This window comes from Eptatretus burgeri, chromosome 7 (assembly GCF_056783735.1).
Source record: "Eptatretus burgeri isolate ZD-2024b chromosome 7, Ebu_testis_v1, whole genome shotgun sequence".
NCBI lineage: Eukaryota > Metazoa > Chordata > Myxini > Myxiniformes > Myxinidae > Eptatretus > Eptatretus burgeri.
Window position 1 is genome coordinate 21,510,934 of NC_140967.1, and position 22,018 is coordinate 21,532,951.

The window sequence follows — 22,018 nt, forward strand, 5'->3', positions numbered from 1 at the left end:
TGCGCTCTACCGAGTGCCATTCTGGTTCATAATTTGACCCACAATGCCATGATCATATTATCCTGGATTATATGCACTAATACTACAAACAACAGAAAAAAAACAACAACATGAATGTCAGAAGGGATTGTATAAATCTGTAAAGAGGTGTATTTTGTTGACTCTTAGAATATGAGTCATTAAAATGAATAAAAAAACACAAAACAAAATGGATCACATGAAGGATTTCTTCCAATCACTATTCAAGGCGAATATAATTGTTTTTAAGGAACTTTCTTACCTGATATGGTGACCAGCACATTATTCAGGATGTAAAGCCAAACACACTTCCTGGGGTAAAGCTGGAAGTAAAAAAACAAAACAATATGGCAATCAGACGGACAGCTGATGTTTAATCACCAGCTGGAAGTGTCACTCTCAAGCTTACCAGGATCATTACTGGTATGAGAGCTGCTGCAACCAACATCATGCAACTTTTGGCTTCTGTTTCTCTATCTTGGCAGCCCTTCATTGACTGCTACTGCGGTGTAGCTCGGATGAGAAGTGCAGGCTGTGTCTATGGCATATTCCAACAAGGAAACTACAAAACACAGTATGGCTGAGAGTGCACTGATGTTCATTTAACATCTCATAGCACCAGGACTCCAACTCCATAGATTTCCACAAAAGGAAATTACAAAACTTAAAGGTAAGCTTACAAGACTTGCATGTGGAGAAGGAGGTTAATTCCTGAAATAAATGCCCAATATTCAAATTCCAGGGTGTGCGCAACATTCCTGCTCTGTCTAGTTGCTGCAGACTTAGCGTACGTGTCCTTTGTTCATGATGCACTGTCCTGACATGTTTTAATGAGCCGAGCTTCTGACAAGATCACTGAAGGGAGCACATCTCCCTTTGAGCCGTCTTGCCTGGGTTTGATTCTCGACCCAGCTATAAACTGTCGGATCAGTGCTTCACAGACGGGTCGTTTCATGAATGAGTGTGCCCCCCCCCCCACCTCAAATGGACGTTAGGCTGGTTGTTCCATCTGTTGTTATTAGCTAGTGGATGTTACCGTTGATACGGTGGCTTTCACGAAGAGTAGGCGAATTATCGCCGGCACTACAAACAAACTACAGATTCCTGTCCAAATGTGCAGAGGCATTTAATCAGAGGCAAAACCTTGCCTCCGTAATGATGCAATCACAGGGCAAAATTCCTAAGTAAATCCTGGTTCAATACTCGTATGTATTCGTTAATGACTATTGAGCCTGGCAAGTCAACCTCAGGAACACAGACTCACTCAAAAGTTAACATGATGAAAGTAACTTTTATGATATTAATAAAACATGTGGAGTGCAGCAAAATATGAGAGGAAAGTTGAAACCGAACACAATCATATTTGAGCCATCTAATCTGCATTCAAATCTTAACGGAATAGGAACCAACTGCATCGCAGAGTAAAGCATCCTTTGCGAGAGGACATTCGGCTGACTCTCTCATGTGTGACTATTCATTAGTGAGCATTAAAGATCCCACGATACCTTCTGAATAAAGTGGGTACTGACATCCTGGCCGACTAACAAAATCACAGAGGCGACTACATCTTCGGCATAGCTACTCATCAAGGATCGATGGATACCAACCTGCGGTTGGGTGCTTGCATTTGCATTGATGAGGATCTGAGTGGCGCACAAAGGTTTCTGGGAAACATGCTCAGGAGCAGAACCATGTCCTATCAGAAATGACTTTTTGAGAGATTGAAAGCACCACGAATATTATCGGCACTGTACCTGTTCCATGGTCGCTTCATGGAGCTCGTTGAGATTTAGCGTGTAGATTCCCTCGTCTGCTCCTAATATGATGTGTTGATCTGACGAAACATCAGGAGGATGAAGAATTACAATATTTTAATTCATAAACTGAAAGTTTTCACAAAACAAGTACAATTTGAATAGCTGTACAACAAAAATTAAGGAAAACATGACAACTGGCAGCATTCACTTACGGTCTATTTGACTGTTAACTCCTTAACAAGCTGTTTTGCTGTGATTAGAGTGCAATAAAGAAACAAAATGGAGAGAGAAAGAGAAAGAGAAAGAAAAACAGGACGTGTGGGAAAATAAAAGGAAGTAATGAATCTGACATAAAAAGACGTGTGAAAGCAATTGGTCATCCCAAGAACCATTTGGAGTGTCTAACCTCGTGTATCTGGGTGAACCCATGAGGTCGCGCAGTGGATGTGTAGTGGGCATCCATTGAACACTTTGGAAAAGCAAGCTCCCATCTGAGGATATGGTAAAACACACTTATACGTTATGTTATGGCGACGTGGAAATTTGCTTTATACGCATGAGCATACGCATTCCTTCAGAACATTCAACTATATTTGGAAAAGCAGCATGTAATCAGCACCTAAACATGAGCATAATAAACTGGGACACTCGGTAGAGCACATAACTCCACCACGTAATGCCTGATCCACGAGAACATATTGGGCCCAATACATGTTTGAGATATCGTGCTATATATCATTTTGGCCCCATCTCTCAATGGTGAAGAATCTCTTCAACAATTCTAGTATCTGGATCCAGATTCGGATCTTCACCAAAATCGAATTAGTTTGTTCTTGTCACACATCCAAACTGCCCGCCAAATTTCATCCGGATCCGTCAACAACTTTTTGAGAGATCCTGTTCACAAACAAACAAATGAAATTGCTCGTTGAGCAAGGAATTGCCACAATAACTTTGTCATATCTCCATGATCTCTGAAAAAACAAAACCCTGGAAATCTATTTGGTTCTTATAAGTCGATAGTGCTACTGTTTAATGAGTTATAGCACTTAGTTTGGTCATGATCATAACTTGGAAGTCAATCGGACTTGAAATGGCATTTTTATCGCAATTTGAAAGTTTTGATCCGACCCCCCTGACATTCGACCCCCGACCGCGAAGAAGGGTGTCGGTGTGACACCCCAATGAGACATATGGTTGGATGCAAAATTGGAAGATGTACATGTTGGATTTGGTTTGAAGTCGATACGACCATTTTAGCGGACGTTATTGTGAAAATAAGAATTTCGGTTTTTCGGTCACCTTGACCTTGACCTTTGACCTCGATTCACCAAAATGACAAGCGTCTAAGTTGGACCATGGCCGACGTCTGTACCCAGTTTGGTCATGATCGCTGAAACGCTGTGGCTGCTACAGGGTAAAAAACACACAAACAAACAAACAAACAGACAGACAGACACACAGAATGACACACAACCGACCAATATAATTGCCGAAATCCGAATGATTCCGGCAATTAACAAATAGACAGACAGACAGAAAGGGGTGAAAACATAACCTCCTTCACCTTCGGTGGTGGAGGTAACAATGAACACACATATGATGACCGATGAACATTTACTTTCGTCCTTAGAATCTTATTGGCACAGAAGCCATCTGTGCTAAAAGGGAAAGGTCCAATAGGTGATGTGCAAGAGTGACGGTGGAATTGCTCACATGTACTTCGGGTGTCGGAGGCAGGCCGTGGCACCATGTCTGGAAGAAGAAGACAATGCATATTCAGGTTAAATTTGTTTGCTGTGAACTGGCATTATCGACAAGGGCCTGAGGAAATGACCACGCATTTGAACACTAATTTGCTGTTACATATATCCCTTATGCATTGGCACATCTGTGCATGAATCATTACAACATGACAGTTACATCCTGATTCATTCATTCATGTGCAGCACGTTGCTGCTGGTTGGCATCATTGCTCGGAAGTGCAGTTATGCCACTGTTGTAGTGCCCCATGTAGGTTAGGGTATGAATTTGTAAGTTGTTCAGGATTCCGGTAAGATTTGTGTTGGCATAGCGGCTCGGGTGGCTGGCTTGGGATCTTTGGGACCTGAGTTTGAGCGCCGTTTTCCACTGAATTAACAACAGGTGGGGTTGACTCAGCCTGTCTCCTTCTGGTGAAATGAGTACCAGTCTACTGGCATAAGAGCACACCATCAGCCTCACCCCGACAAAATGATAGCAACCCAGCAGCTAAGCTGCCATACGGAAGAAGAAGAAGAAGAAGAAGAAGAAGAAGAAGAAGAAGAAGGAGAAGGAAGAAGAAGAAGAGGAGAAAGAAGGAAGAAGAAGAAGAGGAGGAAGAAGGAAGAAGAAGAAGAGGAGGAAGAAGGAAGAAGAAGGAAGGAGGAAGGAGGAAGGAGGAAGGAGGAAGGAGGAAGGAGGAAGAAGAAGAAGAAGAAGAAGGGTTCCGGTGATATTTGCCTACTTTGGTGAATGACACCGTGGAATCTTTAACGTCCAACGGCTAATGCTAGCAGATGGGAGACCCGGCCTAACACCCATCCGAGGGTCGGCACATTTTGTGAAACACCAATAATACCCGTGAAGCACCACCCCGGCTCCCGGCAGTTTACAGTTGGGTCAGAAATCTAACCCAGACGAGACAGCTCAATGGTGGAAGTGCGCTACATCTACACAATCCTGTCGGACATGTCCTGATAATCTCCAGTAATCAAAGGAAGTTATTCAGTGTCTGACTTGAATCAAGTACTCCACCAAACATTGCTGGAAAATAAATGAAAGGAGCAAACGTTTGATTTGAAAAAAACGTCATTTTCATTGTGTATTAAAAAAAAACAAATCACAATACTTGGCTACAAGTTCGATATGAATACTGGAGGTTCAGCATGACTCGATGGAACGTTGCATTTCAGTTCAGAGCACTATCTGAGCCCTCACCTCAGAAGTGCAACCATCTTTACCAGTAGGAAAAGAAATCTTCTCTTCCTCGCTGCCATCATATGAAGACTCCACAGTCTCGATCTCTCTTCCAGGTAAACCTGCGCCAGGTAAGATCGAGCCAAAGTTGTCAGTGTTGCGTTGCCGTGCAAAGTAAATAACTTTTCAAGACATTTTTCATTAAGGATACATATTTATTAATTACCAGCAAAGGCTCACCCTGAAACATTGACGAATCTTGCGAACCATGTTTTAAGAGATCTGGGGTTGCAGGTTCATTGCCCTGTTTCTCTGTGCCAGAGATGGTGAGCTCTGACACAAACGACGTGTCCGGCTGAGCAGGAGTGATGCTAGCTCCCTCCTCTTCTGGTTCCTTACACAGGTTCTCTGGGACACATGGCTGCGTTTGGAGACACACACACACACACACACACACACACACACACACACACACACACACACACACACACACACACACACACACACACACACACACACACACACACACACACACACACACACACACACACACACACACACACACACGCGTTTTTAACCAAGTATCCATTGTAGTTAAACACAACCTCCAGGCGACCAGCTATACGACCATGATATTGATAACGTGTGTACCATTATAGAGTTATTTGCATTTCGTAGTCCAGGTGGTAAATACAGGACAGTCGATCAACCAAAACCAAACAACAACAAACTACAAAACCATGATGTTGTAAAAACAGAACAGAGTCCCATGGAGGACATTGTGTGTCCAATTCAACGTTTACCGTGTGAAAAAAAAATACAAGTTCAACTGAGAGATAAATATAATTCAACTTTCCCGAATCTCACCTTGTGTGATGGGGTGAATGCTATGGTAGATCTGACGGACAAGCTGAAAACATAACGGAGCAATATTAGACCAGGTTTCCCAGTAACTTAGAGCAATCACTGCAGTCACATTAGACTACGATTGGGCGATGACATTGTAGTAGACACTGCGATCATTGAGAAGAAACAGCACGTACAGAACTTTAGCAATACCCGATGCATACGGAGCAGCAAAATAGTCATTCAATCACCGTGCCAAAAACAATCAGATGTGGCAGGATTTTTCGGTTTATCCGAGATCATGTCAGGCCACTGACAATGTGCCCAGAATCAGTAACAAATCGCTGAAGATCGAAGCATTTTACACGGATCTGTGGTCAAAATGAGGGGCAAAGTTCACAAAAGAGAACGTCACCGCTGAAGAAAAGACACGGCCTCCATATAAAAAGGCACATCCTGTGACCTACTACTGTCCTGTTACACCTCACCTCATCCACAAGATTAATATCCATGTAACCTCGTCCTGTCCCTCACCATGAAAAAAAAAATTCAAGGAAAGACATTTTGCATCAGCTGGTAAGATTAACAAGCTCAAATGAGCTAAGATCCTTGTCCTCTTAATAACGACGTCATAAAAACGAATATGATGTCATTGTGATGTATCAGGTTTGCGATAAATTATCTCTGCTAATGCCCGGCTTGATTCCCACAAACAAAATTCAAACAGCTTGCCTAGTTTCAGAGATAATGGTATAGGCGATTTCGATTAAAGGGCTGTCACACCTTGACGATTTAGCCAGCGTATGCCGACGTATGAAAAATTTGTCTAAAACGCTGGCACACGACGAATACGTTATGGGTAAGTTTTGTATTCGAAGAAGAAGAAGAGAAGGAAGAAGAAGAAGTTACTCATAGGTTAGAAATAAGTTTCGGGTGCGCTAAACATTACCTCGACGTGTTTTGACTTATGAGTAACTTACAAGTAACGTGTGTCAACGTGTGTCAACGATCGCATAAAGTGCGTACAACTTAAGGCCAGCGTATGCGGAATGTGTGCTCATACGCTGGCATACATCGAAAAATTTTGAGCATTCTTAAAATTTGTCGACGAGCTCGGCGTACTACGACGTATGCCGGCGTGCTTCAGCGTGCTCTTAACGTATACAAAACTTACCCATAACGTATTCGACGTGTGCCAGCTTGGTTCGGCAAATTTTTCATATGTCGGCATATGCTGGCTAAAACGTCAAGGTGTGACAGGGCATGACGGTGATGTTGACACTTCGATGTCTAGTGCGGTTATGATTTGAATCGTCGAGCGGCAGCCTTTTAATAGGCTACGCCACGTGATCGTCGGCAATAAGCTGCCGCGCTATACATACGTTAGACTATCGTTGGGCATACGTTGTGAATGCCGACAACACGCTAAGCATTCGTTGGTATAAGTTATCAAAACGTTCTGTGTACGTTACCAATACGTTATACATACATCCAACTCGTTATGAATATGCCAAAAACTTTAAAAAAAAAACAATACTTCATCGTACACCAGCGTTTTACATACATTTTGATACGTTGCCATACGCTGGCGAAAACGTCAAGGTGTGACCGCCCCTTTAGCGATGATATTATGACGTCAACTTTTTTTTCTAGGAAGAATTTCCAAAATCGGAGATGGTTACTGCCTGCACGTGGGCTTTCTGCATATACATGGCAAGTTTCACAAAGATCTGATGAAAAGTCTGGGTTGTGAAACAAAAAATGTCAAAAAATAGGAATGACGTCATAGAAATTGATATGACATCATAGTGATGTATCATATGTGCCATAATTAATCTCTGCTAATGCCCTGTTTGATTCCTGCAAACAGAATTCAAAAAGCTTGCCTAGTTTTGGAGATGATTTTTTATGTGATTTCCATTAGCGGAGATATTTTGACATCATAACTTTTTTTTCTAGGAAGAATTTTCAAAATCGGAGATGGTTACTGTCTGCGCGGGGTATTTTTACATAGATACGCCAAGTTTCAGGAAGTTTCGATGAAAACTGTAGGCTGTGAAACAAAAAAGTCCACAATAAGAAGATGAAGAACAACAACGTGAGTAAGACCGAGAGATCCTCCACGAGGATCTAAAAAAAATTCAGGACGCTGACATAATCGAGGCCTCTGTGGTTGCATGAAAGATGGTGCACTTTGGACATTGACAAGAATGGTTTGCTTCAATATTTAGGAATCAGCCTCTCGTCTGTCACTCACTGGTGACTAAGCCGGCAGTGGCTCTTCCTCTCGCGGTGCTATCATTTTGCTTATTTGGAACCATGTTCACCGACAGTTTCTCCTTATCCAACTGAAATAGCAATTCATACAAAGAGGAGAAAATTGTCACTTGGCCAATTTACCGAGCACCGAGCGAACTTTTAACGCTGGCAAGCTTGGTCATTTGTTTTGCAGACAATGGCAAACGTCGACAGGCAAGGTTGCCCGGATTGACAAAACTGCACATGTTCGGATCGTATGTTGCTGAGAAAGGGTAACCTAAACTTCACAATCAATATAATCCAAACTAGAGAATTCATCGAACGTATTGCCCCACACCGTCTTGAGAAAAACGGACGTGGGTGGAGTCTAAGAGCAGCAAGTTTGATTGGTCAAGATGACGTAAAATGCCGTAATATTTTGCTCAAGTACTGCTGTTTTGAAAGTGTCAAAAAGTCGATTTGTGTTCTACAGTGTTCAAGTATATCATTAAATTGAAAGAAAATATAGATTTTAAAGGTCACAGAAAAAAAGAATTCTGGAAGCTTGCCGCCGTTGATGCAACGTCTTTTACACCACCTTAGTCTTTTACACACGTTACATTAGCTATTCATGCCTGTTGTTTGTGTCCTTTTTGACAACCTGAAAAACAGCAACCTTAATAACATGCTGACAAACCTTCTACAACCACGAGGTACATGGTCGGCCCATTGGCCTACTCCACTCATGGGGCTCCCTCGCCAAGAGAATCTGGTGAGCAGGATCAGCGTCAGGAAAATAAGCCACATGTCCATACAGCCGCAGCTGATGCCCACAGACCATGCAGGTAACAAATCTCATTTGAGTGTCTCTCAGCAACTGCTCGTTGGACACAAGGTCGGACCAGCGAGAGCCAAGGATTCTCCGAAGAGACCTGGTACCAAAGGAATTAAATCTCCGTCAGATCCATGGTCAGAGTTCAAGTCCTACAACCATAGAGCAAGACTGGAAGCACCAACAACCTGAAGACTCGGACTTTTGTCCTCCCACACAGCAGCATCACACCCCATGATCCAGTGAATCCATGACTCCCCAGACCCAATCCAGACATCTGTTGACCTCTGGCTCACAACCAGCAGAATATCACTGCCAAGGTAAGTGAATCTCTCGGTGGCCTCAACATCCTCGCCACAAACAGGTACAGACAGGATAGCAGCATCCAAGATGTCATTGAAAGCCCGGATCTTAGTTTTGTCCATGGAAACCCGTAATCCCAGCGTCTCAGACTCCTCATTCAGCACCTTGAGGGCCCCCCAAAAGGATATCTAGAGTCTCCGCAAAGATGACTGCATCATCTACGAAATCAAGGTCAAAGATCTTGACATTCCTCAATGATGCACCGCAGCTTGATCTCTCTGACATCCTCCCCAGAATCCAGTCCAAGTACTGGAAAGTGTGGGGGCCAGAACACACCCCTGACAAACTCCAGTAACAATTGAAAATAAGTTGGAGATGGTATCACCACATCTCACAGCGCTCTCAGTACCAGAGTATAGTTCAGACATCAGATGGATCAGTTTTGGTGGCACCCCACAAAGACCAAGAATCCTCCAGAGGGCATCCCGATTCACTGAATCGAACGCCTTGCAGAGATCAACATAGGCTGCAAGCAGCCCCTGCTGAAACTCTTATCTGCATTTGGTGAGGATCCGAAAAGCAAAGATATGGTCAATCGTTGACCTCTTTGGTGTAAAGCTCGACTGCTCTGGATGCCGGTGATCAATCACATGGTGGTGAACCCATATGAACAATTATATCCGAGCAAAGACCTTGCCCAGAATTGAGAGCAGTGTCACCCCTCGGCAGCTGTTGCTGTCCTTGCGATCACGCTTCCCTTTCCAGAGAGTGACAACAAGGCCCCTCTTCCAGTCAGTTGGGATGATGCCTGTGTTCCAGGCAGAGCACAGAACTGCATGCAACGACACAAGTGCAGCATTTCCACCAGCCTTGAGAAGTTCAGCATGGATGCCACAGATCCCTGGAGCTTTGCCCCATTTCAACTGGTTCACTGCAGCCTATGTTTCCACAAACAAAGGTGGACCACAGTTGATTGGAGGGTCAGCAATAGGGACCGTAACACCCCTGATGTCCAACTTGACAGCTGGTGGATCAGCCTGGTACAGCCGCTCAAAGTAACCGGCCCAGCGGGCCTTCACTTTGGACTCCTCTATCAAGAGCCCACCACCCTCTGCTCTAACTGCAGTACACTGAGGGACGGGCTTGGCGGAACGCAATGCGTGAATTCCCCTGCAAGCAGGAGAATCACTTGACTACAGGCGATGCTCTACCCCCTCACAGATTCCTCGCACATAGGCCTCCTTGTCCACCCTTCGTGCACGTACAGTTTTACGCCACAGCTCCCTGAACAGCTCAGCTCTGCCATTAAGCCTGGTCCTGTGACTCTGGTCAATGGTATCAAGTGTCCCTTGGGAGACAAAATTCATCTTCGCCCTACGGTGAGTTCCAAGACATCTGCCGGCAACATCAAGGACGGTGGTCTTGAAGGCACTCCACAACTCTTCAGGATTCCCCAAAGCACCCAGACCCCCCCCCCCCCAAAAAAAAAATCTCCACTCAGCCTGTTCAAAGTCATCAGCTACCCTCTCATCCTTGAGCTTGCCAACATCTAGCCTCGGCTGGGATGGCACCATTCTCCCGGATTTAAGCTGCAACTTCTGAGTTGCAACAACAATCCTGTGGTCGGTATTGAGGAACTAAGCACTCCGGTAGACCCTGCAGTTCTGGATCATCCTCCAGCGACCATCAACGAGCACATGGTAAATCTCCTTTGCCATACCACCAGCGTTGAAATACCAAGAGCAACAATGAGCCTGTGGGTGCTGAAACTATGAACCAGTCCCTCTAAGTCCGTGACTTCTTCCAAACTCAAGGAACTTAGTGCTATTTTGGTTCACAGTTCCAGACCTGTGGGGACCAACACGTGTCTCATAGCCATCCCCATCAGTTCCAGTCGATGCATTGAAATCCCCCAAGATGAGAAGAGTATATCGTCTGGCGCACTGATCAACCACAGACTCGAACACAGCATAGAATGCATCCTTCACGGTGAGATCACTCACCTCATTCGGAGCATAAACAGAGGTCAGGGACACCCAAGGAGTGACAAATGCCTAGTCTCACAATACGCTCATTGACCGGCGTTACCTCAATTATCATTGCAGTCAGCTTATTGGACACAACAACAGCAACTCCTTGGACATGGCAACCATCAGAGCGATCAGACCAATAGTAGGTGTAACCACCCGCCATGATGTCACCACTATCCGGTCGCCGAACCTCAGAGAGTGCTGCAATACCTCTGTTCAAACGCTTGAGCTCAGATGATAACAGAGACAGGTGATCATCCTCTCTTGGAGATAGGACATTCCAGGCACCCACCCGAAGGGACTGCCTCAGGTTCACTCAAGGAGACCACTGTCTGGTGGATGACACCTCAGCACCATTCCGCCACATACTACCACAATCTTAGCCTCGTGGTTTACCCCGTGGTTTTCCTCCTATCATCAAGGGATGGGGGTCCCGTAGGCTTTGCCCCAATCCCGTCATCCGGCGAGCTGCCCTGCGAAGGGCAACAGCACCGGAGGTACTCCTACGGAGTGGGTTTTCAGATTTCCATATATTTGTGGGTTTTGCGGAACGAAGTGTTTCACGGTGGTCGGAGTGCAAATCCTTCCACCAACCTCCTAAAAAAAAATTTACCCAACTGCAGGAGGATGTCCACAGACACAATTGGGCACTAGAAATGGATGGCCATTGGCTCACAAGGAGCTCCTCCGCCCTTTGAGTTTTAGTTAGTAATTCCTCGATCATAAGCTGATCAAGCCAACTTTTAGTTAGTAGTTCCTCGATCATAAATTGGCATTTTGTAAACGGACAGATAGGCACACAGACGTGAACCAAATGATTAACCCCGCTTTTCGCTTCGCGTGCATGGACTAATAAAAGTGATGTGGAGATTGCGATTCACCACATCGACACAGATTACAGGGATTTAGCTCGAGACAAAATGAATATTATTTTTGCGAAGTTGCATCCATCTCAAAATCAGCCGAATTCAAAGCGAAAAAAGGCAGAAATTTCTTAAGTCGTGGAAGTCTGGCATGTCTGGATCATGTGGGAAAATGCAAGGAAACTCAAGAGACAAAGAAAGAAACTGTTTGGCGCAACATTCTTGCGTCACATTCCAACCATAACAATTCTGAAAAACGATTAACCTGAAGAAAGACTCAAAGGTATTCTTTCACAAGAGAAGGAGTGGAAAGCTTGAAACCCACTTGGTGACAGGATACTCAGGCTTCAATTTTCCTTACAAATCAACTTTATAGAACAACCATGACATGACTTCATTAATCATGAATGAAAAAGAGATGAAACAAAGAAATTCTTATTTTTTATGAAATATCCGTACCAAGACTCATCCTCATTATCACTGCCCACTCCTTGGCTCCTGCGGTGTGTGGGGAGATAAGGCATGTCAGTTGATACAAAAGCATGGATGTTATTAACTTAGTTAATAAGAGTATGGTCACCGCCTTGGGAAACGAGATGCGGCTGACATTTCAAGCGTTTGCATTTGCCCCCGATGAAGGGTTCAAAATGTCATCCGCACTTCATTTCCCATGGCGGTAAACTTAGTCTGGTCAACTTTTAGTTTCCAAAATCAATTATCACGTACACCAACGCAATCTTTCACATGGACTAGTTCGTATTGATGCCGAGATATATTTTTCTTTTCTTGCGACTTTCATTCAGATGTGCCTCTTAATAAAATCATATCGTGGTTAAAACATGAATGATGCTGATGTTTCGATGATTATTTAATTAAAACCTTCCCAGAAAACAGTCGGTAAGGGAGTAGTCACAGGCCATCATTGGTGGAAGGCGTGCCATAGTTCCTGGTGTTGGAGTCAATCACACTGTCTGCATTGGAATAGCATCAAGTGCGAACCAGATGAGGTGAAACAGACATTATTAACCCCCACCCTGAGGGTCATTAGTGATCCCACTATGCTTTCACCAACAATAATATGATGATGGTCTCCCTGGAAAGTTGGTGGGAACAGAAAGAGTAGATAGGTTTAAACGAGAATTCGATTGGTACCAAGAAGAAGTGGGGATAGTGGAGTAGAATGGTACAGGGATATTGGCAACATTGAGCACACCACTGCCCCCAGCGAGAATTGAATCCACAACGGCCGGAATATCAGGATATTTATCTCAACATTGATATCAGTTCATTGCTTTCAGGGGGGGGTGGGGGGGTGAAGTTCTAAATTGAGAAAAGGGAGGTTGGAAGAAGAGGGAAAGGAAGGTACGGAAGTGTGGATGGAGTGGGGAAACGAGAGAAAGAAGCTTCGGAGATACGTAGGAGTAAGAGGGGAGCGGGTTGAAGCGAAAAGTCATGTCTGGAGAACCCAATTTTCGGGTGGAGGAGGGGGCGGCATCTCAAGGAGATGGGGATGGGTCAGGCATCTGCCTGGGGGATGGCCAGACGGAGGCCCCCGGAGTACCGGCGGAAAGTGGACGCAGCGACGCGCTGCTCTGGCGCATGCTTCCATACCTGACCTGAGGGGGCGGGGGGATTTAACATTCCGGCATAATTACGTTTGTAATAAATAGATGATCCCTAAAAAGAACAACTGTATAGTGAATAAAATTAACTGACTAACCAATGACTGACAGGAAAATTGTACTCGTCAATGAATTTTGACTTCCAGCCAACCATAAAATTGTTGAAACGATCGCTCTGTGCACTGACTTGATGGCCTGTTTGTTTGGAAATGCAGGCAATTCAAACACAATAAACATTTAAACATTTTGCACAAATTCCACCAAAGACTATAAACAGAACGTACGGATTGTTCTTGGTTGAAGAAAAGTGCATCCATAAAAGACTGCTGGAGAGGCTTTCCTGGAAGAAATAAAAAAGGCAAATTGTCGAACAGAGGACGAGCAATTACCTCCACCGTCGAAGGTGAACAGGTGATGTTTTCACCCCCTGGACTGTTCATTACTTGCAAAATCGAAGATTTTTCCAGTATATCGGTTAGTCGATTTTGTTATTCTGTCTGTCTGTTTTTGTCGCCTACAGGTCACAATTTTAAACCGATCTTCACGAAACTTCATCACATGGGAGAGTTTGTCATAAGGAAGAAGCCTATTGTTTTTGAGGTCAAAGGTCAAAGGTCATGTTGAGGCCGAATTTCTAAAATCGTCATTTTTCATCCGATTGACCTGAAAAATAAACATAAATTTCATAGTGCATTACTGAAATAGGAAACCAACGATTTTGGGATCAAACGTGCAAAGGTCAACTCAAGGTCAAACTTCTGAAATCATCAATTTTCAACTGCAAAATCGTCAATTTACATCCTATTAATTTGAAAGTTGAACAGGATTTGCATAGTGCATCACTGAATTTGGAAACTATTTTTGAGGTGAAAAGGTAAAAGGTCAAAGGTCAACTCAAGGTAAAACTTCTAGACTCATGAATTTAAATCTGAAAAATAATAAATTTTCATCCGATTGACCTGAGCTTTGATGCAGACTGTCAATTTTAATCTTAATGAAATGGACAATTTGATGTATCCATGGCAACCTTTGGAGAAGGGAGTGGATTTTGCAAGTTCCCATGTGCTGCACAACATCTTTTTCTTGTTTGTTTGTGTGCAGGATATCTCAAAAAGTTGTAGACGGATCTGGATGCAATTTTGTGGACAGGTTCGGTGTGTGACAAGGACAAACTGATTAGATTTTGGTGAAGATCTGGATTCGAATCCGGCTACTGGAATTTTTTCAGTGATTCTTCACCATTGATGGGGCCAAAACGATATATAGCACGATATCTGAAAAGTTTGTGGATGGATTTGGACCAAACTTGGTGTACACGTTGGTTGTGTGAGAACGACGAATTGCTTCGATTTTGGTGAAGATCTGAATCCAGATCCGTATTCGAGAATTATTTAATTTTAAAAGTGATTTTTCACCATTGAGAGATCGGGCCAAAAACGATATAATCGCATGATATTTCTACTCGTTATTGGGCTCGATATGTTCCACTGGTTCAGGAATTGTGTGGTGGAGGTATGCGCTCTCCCAAGTGCCTTTCTAGTTGACATTGTATTTGGCTTGGTTGGACTACACAGGTAGCCAACGATGCTGAACCAACTCTGGCGAGACACCCTACAGGCTGTACTGGCAGTTTGCCAGGATCGATTTAGCCTCGTTGGCTACCTGAGTAGGCACACATTGAAATATGTGTATTTCAATGATAATGACTTCCTCCAAATTATTATAAAACCAATCAAAGCTCAAGAGCATTCATTTATGGAAATAAAGATGAATGAAACAATCAAATATGACGAATGCAATGACATAAAATGGCTTCTGAAACCGCTGCCGCCAATAAATCCGAGAATGGTTCAAGTGGAAGTAACACTTGTGAATAACTGTAGATGTGTGTGTAACATATCGTCACCTGACATCATTGATCACCTCTAATTGCTTCAATGTGTCCCAGAATGAAGATCATTTCATGAAAGCTCAAGTGAAAGAGAGCAATTAATTGCCCCGGTTTTGACTTAAAGGAGGTTAAATTTTCTGAAGTCCATTGCAGACTTGTAGCAGGGTTTGGTGAAACCTTATCAAGGAAAACTAACAGTATGCATGCACTTCCTCATTTCAGGCCATCGACAGAATCGAACAATGGGTATGTCAACAGGGATGTTGATCAAGGTATGCTGACCACCGTGGAAGTCAAGAAAAACTGACATTTTGGGTGTTAACCCTTCGTCGGAGCAAAAGATGAGGGGTTAATGCCTGAGATGTCAGCTTAGCATACCTCGATCAACGGCCCTTATGATTTTACACAGATCGACAGCAGGCTTCACCAGTAAGACGAGTTCCTCATTCTACATTGACAGAGTTACTTCTTATATGGAACAACTGGAACGGCAATCGGTAGAGTGCACACCTCCGCCAGGCTGAACAGTTCAAGTTTTGTATTCCACTGATAGGCCGGATCTGGATCTGGACACGAACCAAAATCTAATCAGCTTGTTCTCGTCGCCGACCCACTCATCTCCCAAGTTTTGTCATAATCCGTCCAAAACTTTTTCAGATATCGTGCTATATATTGTTTTTGGCCCCGTCTCTCAATGTTGAAGAATCATGTGAAAACTTTGAGCATCCCGATCGAGATCTGGATCTTCAACAAAATCTAATCAATTTGTCCTTGTCATCTAATCCTTGCCATCCTTAAATCAAGAGGTTGTGTGTGTCCTTGTCACATATACACAACCTGTCCACCAAGTTTCGTTCGGATCCGTCCATAACATTTTAAGATATCCTGCTCACAGACAGACAGATAGATGGGGTGAAAACACAATCACCATCCACCTACAGTGGTGGAGGTAACAATTTTCAGCAAAAGCACAAAAATAATTAAGAGAAATAAAACAGATTAATGAAAAGGTTAGGGGAAGATAATATACTGAACTATATGTAACAAAGTCATAATCGCAAAACATCAATTATAATCCGTGTTTCTCGACATTATTACTCGCATAATTTTATTCTTGAAGCGATCAGGAAGCAGAAATGTTTTCACCATTCACAAAAAAAAAAAAATTCAACTCCCCCCATCCCTCCTCATAATTTTATGCCTTGTTCGCCTGTATCATCTTTGTCTTCGTTTGCGATCGACAAGAATGCTATTTTATAAGAGGGAAGTTTGAGTTACAAGGTATAAAATGTGAGAGGTTATTGGTATTCCCTGGGATGAGTCGAAGCACAAGCCTTGTTCTCGTATCGCAGACAGATCAGCCGCAAACATGCGCCCCCAGCGAATGCAGATGCTACCCGGAGCCATATGCTGCATCAGGAAGAAGAAGGACAGGTTGGTTGGCCTCTCCTCCAGTCTAGCTCTCTCAAATTTCTGACCCTACTGAGCTCCTTCAATACACACATGTTCTTCCAAAACATCCCCTCCTGGATAAAACCCCAAAATACAGGCTCTTTGCACACCCCCCAAAATGCAGGCTCTTTAAAATCACGAATCACTGCTCACCTTCACTCTTTCATTCCTCTTTTTCCCCGCTTTGGAATAAACTCCCTCACTCTATTCAATCCTATTCTTCCCTCCAGGCCTTCAAAGCAGCTGTTCACCGCCACCTCTTATCATCCCCTATCCAAATCCTCAATCTTTTCGACCCCCGATAATCCACCCAAGCCCACCTCCTTCAAATTCCCTGTTTTCCTTCCTGAAAGTCCCTGTAATGTCCATCTTGTTTTCCTCATGTTCCCCGCCCCATCGCTCTCCCTTCCACAGATCTCCAAATGTCTCTGTTCCCCACTGTTTTGTCCTTCCCCCTCACACCCCTCTTGTCTCATGCCCCCCCCCCTTGATGTGCGTTGTGTGTTAGCTCTCATATGAGCCTCGACGAGAGGTACAAAAAAAACTCAATTTTTTGATTGCTCTTTTCTCGCATCTCACAGCTTCCTTTGACTGTTCATTCCCACTCTGCCCTCCAGGGCTTCAAAAGCAGATGGTGCACTCCCATCTCATGTCATCACCCATCCCTACCCACAATTTCTTCGACCTCAATTAACCCTACCGAACCCAAACATTCTTACTTGCTTATTACTGCATTTCCTCCCCTCCTCGTTCTCTCCTCCTTCACTGTTCATTCATTCCCTTGCTTAATGTGTCCAACTGTGGTCCTCCTGCCCCCATTATCAGTTTGTTTCCCCTTTACTCCCCATCACCTCCCTCTCCCATGAGCCCCACTCTTCCATGAGAAAAAAAAAGTGACTTCATGATTGTTTATAACCCAAGTCAAAATGGTCCACACTTAGGCACCCACAGCACTTTTCAGGCCGTAATGATCACTACAGTGGCTCGAAGAACTATCAAGGCCATGTAGTGAGCCAGACAAAGGATGTTCATGATGTGCAATTCACAAATAGTGCTGTTTGTCCTTCTCCTCCTCCTCCTCATTCATATGCAGCACAAGGCTGCAGGTAGCATCATTGGCTGAAGGCATGGCTGTAACGCTGCTGCAATGCCCCTATTACGAGTACACTGGTACGCATTTCGCCCACCTCAGAAGGATGACAGGCTGAGTCAATCCCATCTAGTGTTAATTCAATGGCTGACAGGGGCTTGAACTCAGGATCTTAAGATCCCAAACCCACCATCCTCACCACTAAGCCAACACCAGGCTGCTGTTTGTCTTGTTCATAGCACAACCACATAATTGTTTGTTTTTTTAAACATAGATTTAAGGTGTGTATTGACTGGGAGAAGAATGGCCAACCTGATGCCTACATATCAGCAGCAGCAGAATGCTGAGAGTGAGTTGCTTTGATTTCTCTGATAAACCATGAATTAACAAACTTCATGCCAAGGGAGCTTTTCAAAACAACAGATAGGATGCTGACTGCTCCCCAAAATAAACCAACAGCTTGGGCAGAGAGATTGCCAGTATATCGCTGGCACGTTCATCACCTCGAGCTGAACTGCCTCTCGGTGTCTATTATCGTGGATATCTTGTTATTTTATTTCCATCAAAAGCATTTCATCTGATTAGTTTTATGACCTTCTGATCTGTTCCCATTCCTCGCATTTCAGGAACAATTTCACAAACAGACTCGATGGCAAAAATAGTTAGAACATTCGCTCCGAGTCGGAGAAGTCAGCGGTTTGAACGCTGTCGAGTCTTACCAAAGACTAAAAATGGTGTGTGCTGCTTCCTTGCTTAATAGTCAGCATTCAAAAAGGATAGAGCACAGACAATCATAGGTTGGCAACCGTTGCACATGGTTGGTTGGCAATCATAGGTTGGCCTCCTGCGTTGAAGTTCCTCATAAGGGAACTCATATTTATTAATTTAACTCACTGCACCAATGCCGGCACTATCATCGAACAACACCATTGGTTGATGAAACACAATCGTCTCATTGGCTGAAAAACTACAACCAACTGCCGGCGTATCGTAGCACACTACCATCAAGAACGGCAAGGTGCAGCAGTGTCGAGCAGTCCTGTCATGCAGATAGACTATTGCAAGTGCGCTTCAAAATGACACCATAATGGCATCAGGTTGGTCATCCTACTCCTCAACTATGCCCAATTTAAGGCTCAAGAAGGAGCTCGACACATAATCAAGTGACAAATAAAATTACATTACACGATAGCAAAAGAATGGGGGAAAAAGATAACACAGGATGTGAGATTACATGTAGGGCCTTTGTAGCATGAGAAATGCATTCAGACCAGTAAGCCATACAGGCTGATCCAAAAACATGACTCCTAATTCACATTTACAGGAAATGCTCGAATTTGTGGCACATGAGAAATCATTCTGCTCTTTCACAAGCCATCAAGCCACGGAGAGCCGTGGATTGCCCGGACAAAGGTGTGACGAACCGTCTCTGTGAAAGGCTCGGTTTCCTTCCGCAGTGGCAACTCAAACTTCATCTGATTAACTGCAAAGAAATGAAAATAAAACGTGCATAACACTCATTACAATGAAAACGCGGATATCTCTAAAGACACATCTACAGGCAAGCATCAGGACTTACACCAAACAACCAAACAAAAAAATTTCACCCACAAGTTTTGCACAATAGTTTGAAGGAAATTACTACCTCTAAGTTGGTTCTTTTACGTGCAAATAAATCCCTGCGATCGAAGCTATGAAGGATTGGCCAAAGACCTGATAACTGCACATGACAGACACCACAATCCGAAATAGTGACTTGGGATTTTGCTTCTGGTTTCCAGTGAGATCTGAAAGAAACCAGGTGAGGATCTCATCAGGTCTAATGAGAACTTTCTGTAAGGGAGCAGAATGTGCCTTTTCTTTTGGACAATACGGAACTTTCAAAACGCGTTAGCATTCAAACGTCAGCCTTTTGCGCACGTGCTCTGTGTGGGTTTTCAGTGACTCAGTTCGGCTCACCAGGCACTTTTAACCTGCTGCTGTGATTCAATTAGTCTTTCTAACATGATTTTCAGCATTTACATGATAGAGTAGGAATTTCAAGATGATTAAACCATAATTGTTCTGTTCCTGAATGCAAATGAGACTCACAAGAATATAGGGATACGAGAAATATCCGTGCAATAGAGGAGTCAGCATCAAAGCATTTCCTTTCTCCTTTCACCAATAGATGCAAAAATCGACAATACAGGTAATGTCTATTGTGGCCCCGGAACTAAACAAAAAATATATACTTCTAACGGCCCTCACAGACCACTCGACTCCCACTCTCACCCCCACCCTCTCACAAATATTTTTAAGAGTAAACGTCATCATTTTAAACTTACCCTGTGCATCGACAAGCCCCAGATATGACATTCACATCGGTGGTAAGAAGCATGAAAGTTTGGAAGAATGCCATTCTACGAACCATGGGCCCTTCACGGGCCCACATCTTCAGGAGTTTTTGCAATACGGACTGCAATATATCAACTTTTTGGATGAGTTTATCAGGAAGTTCTGCAACTGTTTCGTTGTGCAGAGGCACACCCCTTTCTCGCAGGTAAGTTTACAAGTATTTTCGGCTTCTTTAAACGTTATTTTTGTCGTTTCATTCTACGATTCTTATCTGGCAGTCATGGAATATTGTTATGAATCTGGAAACCATTCGCCTTCACACATACAGTTGACCCATAGTTCAGTTATTTCGTTAAGTTTATGTGGATAGTTAGAATCTCTCCGCTATGTCTAATGGGAATTTGATGTGTGCGCTGCGAGTTTCTTTCTAGTTAGTCTTCTGCATTAAATCCCCCTCCACTCCTTCAGCGCCATTACGCACGTGTTTGAGGCCACGGACATAGGCGGGGGTGAGATCACCTCAGAGCCGACCCCGCCCAGCCAGATGGAATGTTCCCCTTGTCCAATCGGGGGTGAGATCACCTCAGGGCCAACTCCGCCCCAGCAAGATGGAATGTTCCCCTCGTCCAATCGAGGGTGAGATCATCTCAGAGCCGACCCCGCCCCAACCAGATGGAATGTTCCCCTCATCCAATCGGGGGTGAGATCACCTCAGGTCCAACTCCGCCCCAGCAAGATGGAATGTTCCCCTCGTCCAATCGGGGGTGAGATCACCTCAGAGCCGACCCCGCCCCAGCCAGATGGAATGTTCGCCTCATCCAATGAGGGGAGGGCACCGATCGCTCAACACCCCCCGACCAATCCGGAGGTGAGTTACCTCAGAGCAGATCCCTCCACCCACCCAGGGGAGGGATAAGAAGGGTGACGAGCTGTCTCAGCGGGGTCTTTGGCGGTCTTTTTCGGGGTTCCTTGGTGGTCGGTGGTCGTGTTGGTGCTCGTGTCGTCGATCGTCATTCGTGGCAGCCAGGATCGTGGGCTCATTGGATTCCGGGTCGTGGGTTTGAGTCCCACCGTGATGGGTTGGAGTCGGTAAAACCGCACGAGGCGGTCAGGTACCCGGCCAGACTCTGACCCTCAGCTCGCCTTCCATCCCGAGCTGAAGGGCCGAATAAAGACCCACGAGGTCCATTTCTTTTTGGCTGTGTGTGTGTGTGTCTGTCTGTCTGTGGCCCGTCTAATAAGTAGAAATCGTTTAAGTGATTCCATTGTACACTTTCCTGCATTCTTATTTGTGGTTAAGTCTGCTCTGTATTTCCCTCCCTCTACATTGTAAGTAAATAACTGTTAAATGTTCCAGTTCGTTGTCTGTGCTTTCTTTCATTGACCCAGTATGGTTTGGGCTTGAGAATTAGGGAGGCCGATTGTGCTGTAAATTGTTATTTGGGCCAGCGCGGCTTTGGTAATTCCTGCTCGGTTACGCTGGATCCGAGTTGGTAACAGCGACTCGGTTTGGACAAAGCCGGCCGAGGGTGTGGTTTACCCGGTAGCTAGACCGCGCCGCTACTTAGTAAATTGGAATCAGACAAAAAGACCCTAACCGCGCAGTTGAAATATTGGCGTCCACGATGCATTAAGCGACCCGTCGACTTCAGAGTTATCCGGAGTGACGACCTTCAATTCCGGGTGTTCGGAGGGGAGACGGCCCAACTGCTCCGTCTAGCGGTTGTTCTCGCCACCGGAACCCGGCACCACAACAATATGTCCAGACCAACCCGAATGACTTTGTTGCTCGGGGTTTCTGA

General features: G+C 44.4%; 1 protein-coding gene across 10 annotated transcripts in view; it reads right to left on the reverse strand.

The window, feature by feature from the left end:
- The window catches only part of LOC147022808 (mitogen-activated protein kinase kinase kinase kinase 5-like), a 149,995-nt gene that overhangs the window by 46,960 nt on the left and 81,017 nt on the right, over nucleotides 1-22,018 (reverse strand). For all 10 annotated transcript variants that reach the window (XM_085887627.1, XM_085887628.1, XM_085887634.1 and 7 more), the window contains 10 exons: nucleotides 19,304-19,362; nucleotides 13,731-13,786; nucleotides 12,284-12,322; nucleotides 5,580-5,622; nucleotides 4,953-5,133; nucleotides 4,734-4,834; nucleotides 3,492-3,530; nucleotides 2,182-2,266; nucleotides 1,773-1,852; nucleotides 281-341 (listed from right to left, as the gene is read on the reverse strand). In XM_085887627.1, coding sequence (XP_085743753.1) covers nucleotides 281-341; nucleotides 1,773-1,852; nucleotides 2,182-2,266; nucleotides 3,492-3,530; nucleotides 4,734-4,834; nucleotides 4,953-5,133; nucleotides 5,580-5,622; nucleotides 12,284-12,322; nucleotides 13,731-13,786; nucleotides 19,304-19,362 — 744 coding nt within the window. The remainder of the gene's footprint in view (nucleotides 1-280; nucleotides 342-1,772; nucleotides 1,853-2,181; nucleotides 2,267-3,491; nucleotides 3,531-4,733; nucleotides 4,835-4,952; nucleotides 5,134-5,579; nucleotides 5,623-12,283; nucleotides 12,323-13,730; nucleotides 13,787-19,303; nucleotides 19,363-22,018) is intronic.